The sequence below is a fragment of the Dendropsophus ebraccatus genome, chromosome 2 (genome assembly GCF_027789765.1).
Source record: "Dendropsophus ebraccatus isolate aDenEbr1 chromosome 2, aDenEbr1.pat, whole genome shotgun sequence".
Lineage (NCBI taxonomy): Eukaryota > Metazoa > Chordata > Amphibia > Anura > Hylidae > Dendropsophus > Dendropsophus ebraccatus.
The window spans coordinates 197,815,745-197,832,021 of record NC_091455.1 but is presented as its reverse complement, the minus strand read 5'-3'; the positions used below and the strand labels follow the sequence as shown (position 1 = coordinate 197,832,021).

The following is a 16,277-nucleotide window of genomic DNA, read 5'->3' as shown; positions in this document are numbered from 1 at the left end:
GAACCCTTTAACTTTTGCAAAGTTGCACACAAGTTTGAAAAGATGGTGGACGCACAGCTAAAAAAACACAACAAAACTCTCACCGGTCCGTGCTCCCCCCAGTGTCCTCCTCCGTGTTTCTAGTGTCTCCAGCCACCTCTGGCCTGTTCAGTCGCAGTCAGTGATTGGCTTAGTGGCCTGTCACTCTTGTCTCAGGAGCAAGCAACATTTTGGCTAATCTGACTTTTGACTAGCCAATGGCTGATTATTGGCTTGTATTACCATTACTGTGATTTTGTGCTGTTTTGCATGTGTGTGTTAGCACTATGGAGGCATTTATGTAATGTTAATTTGTTTGCACCAGTGTAAAGTGCAGTATAGATAAAATATATGTAATGTGTGCAGTATATATGCTCTGTGTGTGTGTGTGTATGATGTGTGTACAGTATGTGCATTCGTGTGTGTACAGTATGTGTGTATTTGTATATCTATGCAATGTGGCAATTTGTATGTGTGTGTATGTTAGTACTATGGACGGATATGTGTAATGTGCATTTGTTTGTAACCATGTAAACTGTACACAAGTATGTGCTTGTGGGTAAATGATTCGTGTTTAGTATGTGTGTTTTGTAATTATAATGCATGTATGTACAGTACAAAGTGTGCACACGTTGTATATGCATATAAAGTATATACAAATATGTCTGTAAATATATGTAGGATTCTACAGAGAAAATTCTGGTACTTTGTTCTGGTGCATTAAAATTCACAGTTTTATTGGAGATCCATAATGCAAGACGCCATTCATATCTAATAATGCGGTATTTGATAGCAATGATGTTCTGCATTATGGATCTCCAATAAAGCTGTGAATTTTAATGCACCAAACAAAGCGCTGGACTGTTTCCTATAAGGCTATATACACACACAGTATATGGGACCTTTTTCAAGCATAAAGCAGCTCAAGATTATTTAAAACATTGAGTTTATTTAAAGTGACACTGTCGACCCCTTTGTGCATTCTGATATCTCTACACAGGTGTAAAGGGTAAATTTAGCGTTTTTCATACCTTATTTCATATCATACGTCATGTTGTTTGTTAAAGTAAAAAGTGTCCTTTTATCAACTGCAGTGGGCGTGGCCTTGCGGCATTAGCGCCACTGAGCCCCGTTGGCCCCGCCCCCTTGACGCCTATTGGTCGACGTAAAGGGGGTGGGGTCTAGACCTTTGGGCCAGCCTGTTCCACTGGCCGGCGAGGGGGCGGGGCCAACGATGCCGTTGTGGGCGGGGCTAAGTGGTGCTATTCCCACGAGGCCACGCCCACTTAATACAATCTGCAGTTGATAAAAGGACACTTTTTACTTGAACAAGCACCATAACATATGATATGAAATAAGGTATGAAAAACGCTAAATTTACCCTTTACACCTGTGTAGAGATGTCAGAATGCAAAAAGGTGGTGACAGTGTCACTTTAACCTCAATAGTAAAACAAATGTTGGTTCACATAAATTTTAAGGCTATAATTGTTAGGGGCATAAATTTATGGATGGTGAGAGATGAAAGAAAAGCCTTGGATTACCTTTTAGGAACAGTGTGGGTCATCTTCAGCAGGCAGGCAACCTCACACATTATAGGTACATAGTCCAGGCTCTCCCCATCTCCTGTGCATTGTAGATGCTAAGCACCGCCTCCACTTCCTGTAATTTGTCCTGCTCTGTCTATTACTAAGGACAAATATCCCCTGACAACAGGCAGCAGACAGCAATTTGCAAAGAAGGGAGACCTGGGTCCATACAGTATTTAGAGATATGTTAGAACACATAGGCAAACACATAAAGGGAAATAGTTTGAAACAACAGTTACCATTTAATCTGGAGCCACGTCTTAAAATCATAGATCTTATCAAGCAATCCCATGGCCTTTCATGAATAAAAGAAGCATTTTTTGCACATATAAAGCACACATCATGTGTCATGTGTTTCATTCCAGCTCTGCAGCATCCATAAATTTCATTGTTGCATCTTGGTCATGTGACCTTTGATCGTCCACCATCATGACTTTAAGATTTTACGCTGCATCATCTACCTTTCAAATCTGCTATTAATCCCATGATGCATCAGCACAGCATCACATGGGCAGACAAAGCAAGTACTATCTCTGCCTGCAGGGAGCACAGTGTAATAATCCTTATAATCTTTATATGTCTCTAAATAAGCAAAAAGTTTCCTTCCTCCAGTTCTGAGCTGCTGCTTTCTGCTAAAGACACAAAAAACTGTGTGTGAGATTTCCTCTCTGTCTCCCCCTCTCCCCTCCACCCTTCTAAGACGGCTGATGTAAACAAGTCCCTCTCTGCAACCTTGTAGCAGCTTTGTAATGCCGAAAGAATAATCACAGTGAGTTCATCAGCTACCTGACCCTAAATTAATCCTCCTAGCATTACAAAGAAGCTACAGAGTTGCAGATAAAGCCTGCCAGGGACTCAGCTGTCTCAGAAGGCAGGGGGAAGTAGGGGGAGACAGGGAGAAAGATTTTTGTGCCTTCAGCATAAAGCAGCAGCTCAGAACTGGGAGAAAGAGAATGAATAGATAAAAAAACTGTGTGGAATGAATTGTTAAGTCTCACCATAGTCCAAGTTATGGTGGACTACCCCTTTAACAGGATATTCTGTATCCCCTCCCTGTAGACAGCTTGTGTGAAACAGTCAATTGGAACTTCTGGTTGACATAGTGACTCCATTGAGAACACAGAAACATATGTAATTTCCAGAAGGGCACCATAATGTCACATGACCTAACTAAATGGAAGAAATGTTCTCGTAGAAAAGAACAACCAATTGAGGAAACGTTAGTTAGGCCTCAGCAGTCATGGAGCAGTGCTCTTATGCAGTCAAAATTAGCCGCCAATCTCATAGATAGTAAAACAAACCCTTTTATTCACTAAAATCAGTCGGCCATTTCTTTCAAGTGACTATTTTGCTATCTTTCATAGCTCAGACATTGATAAATGGCTGCCCGAAGCCTAACAAGCATTATGGAGAGGGAGTAATGTGTACGTTCTGTCCTCTTCTCCCCATACAATGTGTAGGATCAATAAGAGATATACAATACATTTCCTCGACTTTATTACGGTGCAAATTGATGCAAGACAAAAAATATCTTACAGTTCATTATCTTGATGCCCTCAGTATGTTCCGGCATAGATAGCAATTTTGGTCTTTTATTCTTTTGTCCTTCCTTGATCTAGCTTATAAATTGGAGAGCTGATGCAGAAAGAAAGAGATGGGAAACATTGCACCGAGCTGTCTTCTGCAATTTGACTGCTAAAGGAAATAAGAATTTGGGTGCTTAACGCCTGATATATAGAACCGATCCTGTTCCTTTATAAGAAATCTACGATATAGATGTGATTGATAATTAGATGTGAGAGCGGCCAGGCAGAGACTGTGTACAATTATGGGATGAGAGGCAAAACATTTCTAATTCTTTAAGTGGTTAAATCATGCTTTTGGATTGGTTGGACAGGGCCATGTTGATACAACTAATTTACCTAATTTATTTAAATATAATCGTACCTCCGGTGATCCTCTTAACAACCTCTTAGGATGTGCACCTCTATGAATACATTCAGGTTTCTAATATAAAATTAAAAAATGAGTACTCGTTGCCCTTCATTAGCTTCGCTCACTTGCAAGCTGCAAACTACATTTGTTTTAATATGGGGCAGAATTGGAACTATAGAACCCTTTACTTCCATCTTGCTGATAAAGCTATATATAGTGTTGGGCCAGGGGATTCTAGGACCCGCCAATGGAATTGATATTGGGGGCCTAACTTTAAGCTAAATGGAAACATGTAACCTTTACTGCCCTTGTGCAGACATGCAACACCGCTCCCCTTTACAAACCGCTTCCCGATTGGTCATTGCCATAGCCAATGAACTATCTTATTTCTTCGACTACAGTTGTCCACTTTTCGTCTCCATCCCAGCCCAAACCTTCAGGATGACTTACCTAGGCAACTGTAGAGTTGGTGGCAAAGACATCTTTGGCCACTCTCTTTTGCGGTCGTGTTAGCTTCTATAACAACACAAAATGCTATCTTGTAACTGTTAGTAGCAATATTATTCCTGTTGCTCTACCAAGTGCCCCATTACAGTACTTCGAAATCTGTCCAATGACCCAATACTACTTAACGGGGCCCTCCGAATAAAACTTACTTGCCCCCTATGCACAGGATAGGTTACAATAAAGAGATTGTGGGGGAATCTGATCTTCATACCCTCCTCCCCTACTGGCGACCTCCACATTGCCCACCCGGTTTATTTGTTTTGAATACTGCCGAGGGTCAGCGTGTGACCGTGTCTCTATTGATTCTCTATGGAGCCACTGGAAGGAGCTGAGTGCTGTACTCGGCTTTCTTCTATAGCTCCATAGAGAATTCATTTATTTAAAAAGAAAAGTGGGGTCGGGGCCCGATCTGGAGATCGCCAGGGGGTACAGAGGTCAGACACCATGCAATCTCTTACTTGTCTGCTATCCTGTGGATAGGGGACAAGTAAGTTTTAATTGGAAAACCCAAAAAACTTTAAATAAAAGTTATGCTTAAGGGTGAGATACAGCAGAAAGCATGGAAATGCTGTGTCAATTGCAATAACAATTGTTAAAGACTTCATTTAATGTAAACCCAGACCAGCCCCTTAAATAATTTCAGACACCAGACCCCAAAATTAATTCAGACCTAAGATCAGGTTAAAATGAATTCAGACCTCACCACAGACCCCTATGTTAATTCAGATTCCTGAGTAGGGTCCAAAATTAAAGCAGGCTCCAACAAGATGTCTAGATCCAACTCCAAACTTTATACCACACAAATTATTTTAACTCGAGCGAAGACTCCCAACTCAATTTAGACCCCAGACCAGGCAATAATAGACCAGATCTCAGAACAGACTCTAAAATGTAATAAATCACTAGACCAGATCATTAAATAAGCTAGACCCCAGACCAAGACCAAAAATTGTTGGGACTTCAGACAAGATCAGGTCCTAAAAGTAGATTCAACCTCAAATAAGACCCTTGACCATGAAAAAAATATTCAGACCTCAGATCAGATGCTTGGTAATTCAAAAAACTCCATGGTATTCTATGGCTCTAGGCTTCACCTGCCACAAACCAGGTCCTTAGGTCGTCTATCCTGACGACCTTGCGGGCACTGCTGCACATTGGGTTATGACACTTGGCAGTATTAATACCCTTATCCTTTTATTTGATGACAGTGCAGTTCCCTGTAGAGAGGATTTCTGCACAGTTTTATATCAGTAGCAAAAGTAATAGGACCAAAGAAGCCTGGGCCCAATGTCCCCAAGGGCCCAGCATGTGAGGCTCCAGTTGCATTGTGAAGGTTTAATTTTTTACTTGAGGTTTAGCGTTAAAATCTGCTTTCTTACTGATAAATTCTATTATCCAGTCTATGATCTACATTTGATACGCTCAGTTCTATGACTTCCAGCACTGAGCTCTAACTGGGAAGCAACACCTGTCAGCTCAGCAGTTGCAGATGGGATATTGGCAAGTGGTCAAATGCTGTATATTATAAAAGAAGACAATGTGCTTTTTTGGAGCGAGAGAACTAGTCCTGTCCATTTTATTTTTGGTAATATTGGGTGATGAGAACCTGTGCAGGACTCTTCTTTAGTAGAAAAAACTAAACTGTTGGCAAACAAGACAACAGGGAATTGGTCCAAGTGTCTCGGAGAGAGTGTGAAGAAGGTATAAGATATCAATACGTTCGGTACTGGTGGCAAAACCATACACCGTTATGAGGGTCCATTATTCTCTTCTATGTATTACACAGTATTATATGGATCAACTAAAGCAAAATTCCATTAGTATGTATTAGACATCAACTTTGCTGTGAAGACTTTGATGGTCGTGTTCTCCTAAACAGTGATGGTGGATGATGGTTTGATGGGGGCGTAAGCAGAGAAAAGGTTGGCAACAGGCCAAAAGTGTCAATGGAGGGGCAGGCAGAGACAAAAGCAAAGAAGGGAACAGGGTCAAGATCTGGAAACACAGGAAGAACTACCAATGGTGGTAAACAGGAGTGAGGTCAAGAATAGGAAAAGGATTAACATCAAACATACAGGGCCAAGAAGGAATTCCCTTGACGGACAGACAGTGGATCACTTAAAACGGGTTGTCTCTCAGATGTCACCTTCCCCTGGACACCCAAAACCCATCACGGAAGTAAAAAAAAAAAAGAAAAAGAGGCAAAAACATCTGGTTGCCTGTCAGCCAATCACATCTGATGGTTGAGATCATGATCACGCACTGTGACATGGCACTGGAACAGGGCAAAGTGAGTAATACTTAAGTACAATAAATCTTCCCCCTTTTTTCTGTAAATCTGAACCCACAATTGTTTTTGAGCTTTAATTTCAATGCTAGGGCCCATCTGTTGTCTGTAGAGATGAGGGAAGGGACTCTGACTCAGTGTCAGACTGCTTTAGAACCTGCACTAACACTGACTGACAAGTTGTTTCTCACTGGTTCTTCATTGAGGGCCCCCAGGATAATTCCTCTGGTGAGCTCCGGATACCCCAGTCCGACACTGCTCTGACTAATTCCGTTTCGCAGCAAATCAGGCATTAAAATCGCTTTGTAACGATTCACAAATTTGCCAGATTTGCTTCACAAATTCATAACCATGGCGGTAGCAATAGAGGCCGCACATGTTATCCTGTGGAACTATCTTTTGGCAGGAACAAGGGATAATAGATAATTGCTCGTCCCATTAGCTGCAAACCCCACTGTTATGTCAGCACCTCCCCCTCTATATAAGGTGATTGGCCTCCTGGAGGCGGCCAGTCGGCTGTGTATAGTGGAGAGAAGGTTGCAGCAGGCAGTTAGAGCAGGGAGAGAAATACAGAGAGATAGGGACAGAGAGGAGCGGAGGGTAGATTGTAAGTGGTTTTCTGTGGGTGCAATGAAGCCATTGTCCAGTATACAAAGTAACAGGGTGACTTTTGTCCAGTATACCAAGTCAATGGGTGCTGGAGGTGCATTGTACCAAGTCACTGGGTGCTGGGTGTGCATTATACCAAGTCACTGGGTACTGGGTGTGCATTATACCAAGTCACTGGGTGCTGGGTGTGCATTATACCAAGTCACTGGGTGCTGGGTGTGCATTATACCAAGTCACTGGGTGCTGGGTGTGCATTATACCAAGTCACTGGGTGCTGGGTGTGCATTATACCAAGTCACTGGGTGCTGGGTGTGCATTATACCAAGTCACTAGGTGCTGGGTGTGCATTATACCAAGTCACTAGGTGCTGGGTGTGCATTATACCAAGTCACTGGGTGCTGGGTGTGCATTATACCAAGTCACTGGGTGCTGGGTGTGCATTATACCAAGTCACTGGGTGCTGGGTGTGCATTATACCAAGTCACTGGGTGCTGGGTGTGCATTATACCAAGTCACTGGGTGCTGGGTGTGCATTATACCAAGTCACTAGGTGCTGGGTGTGCATTATACCAAGTCACTGGGTGCTGGGTGTGCATTATACCAAGTCACTGGGTGCTGGGTGTGCATTATACCAAGTCACTGGGTGCTGGGTGTGCATTATGCCAAGTCACTGGGTGCTGGGTGTGCATTAGAGGAAGTAACAGTGACCACAGTGTCTATCTTGACTCACTGGATGCTCATGTCCACTGCTGTCCTGGGAGAAAAGTGATGTTACGCCGCTGATCCACCAACGTCCACTACTGTCCATGGTGGAAATTGAATGATTAAAAAACAAAACGCAAACCCACAGGTGTAAGGGCTCACCGTATATACTCCTCCCAGCGTACACACGGTAAACACCCACTCTGTAGATATTAAAAATTAAAATATAAAGGTTTTTTTTTTTTTTTTTTTTTAGAAAAGTGAGGATCTTAGCAAACTATTTGATCAAACAGAGTGTACCATGTCGCCAACGTTAAGGCGCCCTCGAGACATGGACCCTACTCTAGCATTTTCCCACTAGCAATGGCCTCTCCTGGGCTAAATAAGCATACAACTGGGCAGATAGGAGCCAAATGATCTCTTTTATAGCCTTGGGACATGGGTGCCACAAGCAGTGTGCAACCTGCAGTGTGAACAGAGTCATAGATGTGCTACCAAAATTTCCCTTTTTTTCTGGAAATTGAATGATTGACATTTAAAAAAAAATTATATTTTCCAATTTTGACACTGTGACAGCAACAGCTGTTGAAAAAATAGTCCCACTATTGAAGCTGCTATAGTTTGCCTGTTTTAATAAAAATTTGTATTGTATGCAATTCATTAATATTTGCGAAGCGAAATTCTGAGCGATTCGCTCATCTCTAGTTGTCTACACAACTCCTCTCTGCCTTTGTCACCATCCTATATAGTTGACCACTCGTTGCTTACCCTGTCCTATAGCCTGGGCTTAACATCTCAGTTTGCAGTGATTAATGTTCATTTTACATTTTTTCACAATTTTTTTAATACCTAAAAAAAAATAGGTTACAGTATTCTGCCTTTTATATTGTTCGCAGCGGTAAAGCATGCAGTGTATTTACTATACAATCCCATATTTCTACTTTCTCTTCTAAGATTAAATCTTCGTACTTTTATAAATTCCTTCTTAATCATCATCCTGTGCTACTTTCCAGATGATTCTGCTCTTGGCTTTTCATGACTTTATAACAATCAATCAAACTTTTCAGTCTTTGTAAGTGAGGTATGAAAGCAATTTCAGATCCGAAATAACTCTAAAGGAAGCTATTAATTTCATTTCAATATTTTCCATGCGATACTCCCAGACAATGTCATCCACATTGCAGCCGTACAATTATGGCTTTTTGTTTTTTCATTACCATAGATATAGTATGTAAAAATCCATAACTTGCAGGCTGATTTGCATATACTTTTTAAATTGGTTGATAGAAGCATTGCCAGCAAATTGTTGTGTGGTCTGCCATCCGCTCATACAAAAAAAAAAATATTCTGCAAGATTTAAAGGGGTATTCCAATCTGAGATTATTATCCCATATCCATAGGACATAACAAGATAATCACTGGGGGGTCCAATCGTCCGGACCCCCGGGATCCGGTGAACGGGGGGGGGCAAACCCTATGCAATTAATGGAGAACTCAGTGCGATTACCTGAAATATCGCAAATATTCATATGTTGCTGGAGCCATGGGAAAATAGAAAAACAAGACACAAACTATACTTTGCTACCCCCTGTCCCCCGCTGTTTTCATTTGGATCCTTTCAGGTTTTCCGCCTTCTTTCTGACGCTTGTGGGGGAATTAATGGGGGAAGAGTAGTTACTGTCTGGGGCACTTTTGGGATGGCTATCTACTATGTGAGGCACTATTGGGGTGATTAACTTCTAGGTGGAGCACACTTGGGGAGGCTGACTACTATGTAGGGCACTATTGGGGTGACTGACTACTATGTGGGGCACTGTTGGGGTGGCTGACTACTTTGTGGGGCACTATTGGGTGACTGACTTCTAGGTAGAGCACACTTGGAGAGGCTGGCTACTATGTGGGCCACTACTGGGGTGGCTGACTACTATGTGGGGCTTTATTAGGGTGGCTGACTACTTTGTGGGGCACTATTGGGATGACTGACTTCTAGGTGGAGCACACTTAGGGAGGCTGACTACTATGTGGGGCACTATTGAGGTAACTTACTACTATGTGGGACACTTTTGGGGTGATTGACCTCTAGGTAGAGCACTATTGGGGAGGCTGACTATGTGGGGCACTATTGGGTGACTGACTACTATGTGGGGCACTTTTGAGGTGAATGACTTCAAGGCGGAGCAAACTTGGGGAGGCTGACTACTATGTGGGGCACTTTTGAGGTGACTACTATAGGGGACACTATTGGGGTGACCTACTACTAGGTGGAGCACCATTGGGTCAGGCTAACTACTAGGTTGAGGCACTATTGGGAGGGCCAGCTACAATGTGGGGCACTATTGGGGGGATTTACACTGCTGTACCAGGAATGTCGCACGAATTCCCACATTTTCTTTTTTATTATTTTGGCCCTCTGTTGTATTTGTGTTTGACACCCCTTCTTTATAGTGTGAGGGGACAGAACTTCATAAGTTACTGCACTGAGGACTGTGAAGAGACTCCAACCTCTCTCTATGCAAAGTCAAAGGCATTATGGGAAATGTAGTCACTATTGGGAAACTATATCAGTGGGAAAAGATGAGTCATGATGGCAAAAAAAAACATGCATGCTACATCAGATAAAACAGCTATATACAGGGTATACACAACAATCTCTACACTATTCTTTAACAAAAGAGTATATGTATTGTATAAGAAAAGTGTGATTTCATATCCATATATATGGATTGTGTTTTCCCAATACAAGTCAGCAGACACTATCCTATACATCGCCCCACGCCTTATGATATTCATGCATGCATATACAATGTTCAAACAACCTGAGTTCCACCACAGAGAGCTGGAATCCCCATTTTATCCTTATGTCAACAAGCACTAAAAACGACAGCGTAAAGTAAGAGAATCACCGCCGTGTGAGGAGTTCTCCTTCTCCGTGAAACATTTATGATCATCATTTCTTATTCCACAAACCTTCTCGCCCGTATTCTCTACAGATCGGCGCTCAGAGAACTGTACACGCGTCCGTGGCTGCACTGGTTGCGACAGGACAAAAAGACTTTGTGGGAAGCTATTAAGTTACCGACAAGGAGTAAAGGCGGCTAAGCATAACACTCTCTATAACCATATTAGTGTATGTTACATTATATAGAGCAGGGAATCCAATCTATACAATGCCTTCAATTATAATGAAGCTAAAAGAAATAATAAAGTGAAACGTTCTTCCATATTACGTGAATAGTGGAAAAGGCTGTATAGAAAATTACTATAAAGATTAATAAATGAGATTTAAAGGGGTATTCCCATCTAAGCTTGTAATCCCATATCCATAGCATAGAAGATAACAAGCTAATCACTGAGAGTCCAACCGTCCGAACACCATTGATTCTCAATGCTATTATTTTGCAGTGTCCATTCTGGCCACTAAGCCTAATATTACACTGACACTTCCTAATTTCTACAGATCCCTTTTCCAACAGTGTTGCCCTTATTATCACAACTGAAGGTGACACCAATATATAGATATCAGACCATTCACAATAATTAAAGCTCAGAGCTCAGCCTCCTCCTCCCTCTAGAATGGTCGGAAACATTCTTCCATATTACATGAATAGCAGAATTGGCTGTATAGAAAATTGCTATAAAGAGAGCCGGATTCTGTTAAAGGGGCAGATGGCAAAAATAATTATTTTCTGAAAATTGCTATAAAGATTAATAAACAAGTTTAAAAGGAGTATTCCCATCAGAGCTTGTTATCCAATATCCATATCATAAGAGATAACAAGCTAATTACTGGGGTTCTGACCGTCCGGACCCTCATGATCCTCAATGCTACTATTTCGCAGTGTCCATTCTGGCCACTAAGCCTAATATGACACTGGCACTTCCTAATATGTACAGATCACTTTCCAGCAGTGTTGTCCTTATCATCACAGCTGGGTGTGAAGTGAAAAATGACACCAATATATAGATATCAAACCATTCACAATAATTAAAGCCCAGAGCTCAGCCTCCTCCTCCCCGTAGAATGATCTGAAACATTCTTCATCACATGAAAAACAGAATAGCCTGTATGGAAAATTGCTATAAAGAGAAATAGATTCCATTAAAGGGGCAGATGGCAAAAATACAAATTTTTTGTCATTGAAGTTTTCTGAGCCTCTGTCCCTAACCTATACCTGCTGCCACCTGCAGTCTCAATGCTAATATTTTGCAGTATCCATTCTGGCCACTAAGCCCAATTTTACACCAACATTTCCTAATTTGTACAGATCACTTTCCAGTAGTGTCATCCTTATCATCTCTGATCTCTGCACAGGTAACAGAGCATGTATAGAAAATGCTCCCATTGAACTTAATAGGATCTGGTCTAGTCTAGTGTACCTATTGGGCTTGCTATAAATAATATCTGTCAATGCTGTTAAAGACAGCAAGATGACTGCCCCAAGAATAATGTAGTATGAAGGGGAAAAAGAAGGGAAAAAAACCTTAAATTGGCTTAATGGGATGAGAATAAACAGACTTGCTTTCTTCCAGAAACAGCGACCCTCCTGTTTACTGGCTGAGTCTGGTATTGCAGCTTATTCCTATTCAGATGTCCTTGCTGCGAGGATAGGTTTTTTTATGTTGCTTTCAGCCATAACAGAACAGATAGGTTGTCCTATTGACAAGCGATATACACGTAAAACAAATGAGTGCACATGTTCTAGATTCTACCTCGCTGAGATATTACCTCCATATGAGTTCATTAATATACATTGCTCCAGCCATCTGTTTCTTTCTGTACGCTTCAAACCTATTCAGCCGCTTTCCTTCCTACTCATGGTATTTATAGATGTACAGATCACCTGCGGGCAAGATGGACAAGTTCCCGGGAACTGCAACTGAAGGGGCTAAAAGGCCAAATTCCTCAGTTTATGACTACTGTATGCGATCTATATGCTGATTTACGGCAAAGCTTAGGGCCAGAGCAGAGTTCCTATAACCGGCTGCCAGGTTGTCTTACATCTTATTCAACCACACAGCAAATTCGTGAAGAGAAAAACAAATGGTTACAAGTGTGAACTCTGCACGATACAGGGATATAAATAATAAGCTCATTTGCATATTCATTTACATCTCCAAATTAATTTTCATTAAAAAATTCCATTTATGTACATTAAAGGAGTTCGGCCATGTGAAAACTTTTTCAAATGGTAGCGGTGACACATAAGAAACTATCTAAGCTTGCCTCTCCCTGTACCTCTCCATCGCTGGAACACTGATCCGGGACCCCCATCTCCCCTGCTCTGGGATCTCCTGCACTGTTCACGTAACAACCCAGTTGATGGACAGCCTGCTCAGCCACTCAGTGAGTGGGGTGGGACACCTATGCAGTCACTAATTGGCTGATCACGCAATTCCTCAGCCGGGAAGGGCGTTTTCCCCCAAGTAGTGACGTCATCAGAACGCAGGGGGGAAAAGGCCTTTAGACGGGGGTCCTGGAGCCTGTCACATTGCAGGCTCGGGGAGAGGTAAGCATTGATTAAATGTTATGCTCCCTACTGCCCCTGCTGACTATGACTTCTTTAAATGTTGGGTCAGTGCTTTGGATACATGGTGAGTATGGGCTTAGAGATTGTGTCTGTTTAACCCCCTATACAGCCATAGCAACTGTTGTATCTAGGTGGTTAAAAGTTGTTTTTCTAGGAGATTACTAGAATTACGGCACTCTAAAAAACAATACTAGTGCAGTGTACAAGTGATTAAAGGGGTACTCCAGAGATATACATATTTTAATACATTGTTTTTATATATTTTTTTTACTTGCAATTTAATTAAATTAAAAAATATATAGTTTTTTTATGTACATATTCACTTCTGTTGACTGGCAGCAGTAAGGGATGACACGGCCTTCTCTGCTGGTTTGATTGGCAGGTACAGACAGAAGGATGCCTTTTGGAGAAGGATGGATAGATAGATAGATAGATAGATAGATAATGAATGGTTGGTTAGATAGATAGATAGATAGATAGATAGGAGATAGATAGATAGAAAGATAGATAGATAGATAGATAGGAGATAGATAGATAGATAGATAGATAGATAGCTTGAAAATGATGATGGAGATCATCGAAACGTCGCGTCTCACTTTATGCCGTGTTCTGTTTTTGCACTGATGTAATAAGCACAACGATTTTTTGCACTTATATCTGTGTGCTGCGGAACATTTTTCTATTGACTAGATAGATAGATAGATATTGGATAGATCGAATGATAAATTGATAGATTGAGAATTATTATAGGGCTTCATCTCTTCTATAAGACAGCTAAAAAAAGTTTTCCGTGTATGTCGTATTGTGTCACACGCTGGATGTGCTCTTAGCTCCCTAGGAAATATCCAGAAAGCATAGAAGAGGAAAATATAATCATTGGAAGAAAACCATGAAAAATGAATTTTCTGCTTAAAAGCCTCCAATAATTTGACTATTATGAGGCATGAGAATTATTCTCCCCAGGTTTAGACTTCTAACTTTTCCGGTAAATGGTTTTCTAAACTATGCGACTCTACGTATTGTTTACTTCCCAGGCACCGTATACTATTTGATTCAGAGCCAGGAAGAAATCCATATACAATCTCTTAGAGTTGATACATGGAGTGGTACTTACCTCCAGTCGCCACTGTAATTTCACGTAGAAAATGGCCGTAGAATGGAAAATCAAAGGACAGGTTCACTCTCTGAAAGACACAATGATAGGAAAAAAGGGTAAAAAAAAATTTGTACGGAGGGAAACACTGAATTAAAGTTTCATGCCAAAGAGTGTTTTATTCATTATACTCCATATACTACTTCACATTAGCTTCTAATAACATCTACTTTCAAGCAGTTGCTATGGAAACAATGCGGCCAATGTTATTTCGGTAAAAGGAAATGCTTAGCATACTTCCAAGAGATTTTTTTTTTCCTTTTCATCAAAATAGTTTAACCTTTATGTCTGAGAAAAGCAAATTCACTCTGGTTGCACATTGTCATATCAAAAATGTTGTCTTATGAAGCATCAGACAAAATAGAATATGAAAGGGTCAGCACGAACGAAATGCTTTTTGTAAGAAAAAGTTGTAAGTTTAATAAATTCTCTGAAGGGGTTGCAATGTGTAGTCTAAGAGGAAGGGTGTTTACAGGCTTGGGGGGGTCGGGATGGAATTTATATTGTAGATGGCATAGGCACCGCTGAGGGAGAGAGCTGTAATTCAAGGACTAAAAGATTAGACAGCTCCTCGGGGGTGGAGCTACACAAGAAGGCAGAACCTAATAAAAATAAGGCTCTATGCAGATCTCTGAGGCTCATTAACAGATTGTGTAAAATTAAGGTGAAGAAAACAGCAATCTGCGCAGCTCTATTTTTTATTAAAAATTATGGACACATAAAGGAAAACTGACATACCCCATTTTATGTCAATCGGGTCCATACTTTTATTTGAGGGGGTGGAGAGAGGGAGCAGAATGCTGTCTAAATAGAATGTTACCAATTAGTATAAAATGAAAAGAAGGAAACTCGGGAGCAGAGACCAAGGGGTACATTCTGATTGCCCAGATATTGGACCAAAGACAGGTGGTAATGAGGAAGCAGAAAAGGTCATACCTGTTCTGCAACCCTTTATCCCCTTATCTTAGAAGTATAAATCCTGAGACACAAGGGGGGGGGGTGATGCATGTCAGGAGCATTGCGTGGTATGACGTTTTCTCCTCTCTGGAAAACCCTTTCAACAGGGGGCGGGGCCTATGTGATGATGACGTCATGGAAGGGCAGGTCAACTGTGGAACTGTGGGTGGGGCTAAGTGGCGCTGTTGCCATGAAGCCCCGCCCGCTTAGCACAATCTGCAGTTGGTAAAAGATCACTTTTTACTTGAACAAGCACCTTGACGTATGATGTAAAATAGGGTATGAAAACTGCAAAATTTACTCTTAACACCTGTGTAGAGAAGTCAGAATGCCAAAAGGGGGTGACAGTGTCACTTTAGGAAGAAATTTCGTGGATTTAGTTTTTTTAGTTAAACAAAAAAGTTAGTATAGAAAAGAAACTAGCTGGGTTCACACTATGTATATTTCAGGCTGTATTTGGTCCTCATGTCAGGTCCTCATAGCAACTAAAACCAGGAGTGGATTGAAAACCCAGAAAGGATATGTTCACACAATGGTGAAATTGAGTGGATGGCCGCCATATAACGGTAAATAACTTCCATTATTTCAATATAACAGCCGTTGTTTTAAAATAACAGCAAATATTTGCAATTAAATGACGGCCATCCACTCAATTACAACATTATGTGAACATAGCCTTTCTGTGTTTTTAATCCACTCCTGGTTTTGGTTGCTATACAGCCTCAAACATACAGCCTCAAATATACGTAGTGTGAACCCAGTTAGTAAAGGTGTATTCCGATGCAAGAAAAAAATTATAATTAGCTGGGGCTGCTGTGAAAAAAAAGTGATATCCTCGCATTCCCACTGCATCTTCTCCTGGTCCTCCACTACCTGCTTCGGAGACGAGAGGTTGGAGCTGGACCTGCCCACTTAATCACTGGTATAGATTAGATTTAACCCCCTCAGGAATCAGCTAATTTTTGTTTTCGCTTCTTTATCTCCCCACTCTTC

General features: G+C 41.3%; 1 protein-coding gene across 1 annotated transcript in view; it reads right to left on the bottom strand.

Annotated features, from left to right (window-relative positions):
• The window catches only part of PLXDC2 (plexin domain containing 2), a 317,756-nt gene that overhangs the window by 126,531 nt on the left and 174,948 nt on the right, over positions 1 to 16,277 (bottom strand). The window contains exon 4 of the mRNA XM_069959035.1: positions 14,289 to 14,358. Within this exon, the coding sequence (XP_069815136.1) occupies positions 14,289 to 14,358 (70 nt within the window). The remainder of the gene's footprint in view (positions 1 to 14,288; positions 14,359 to 16,277) is intronic.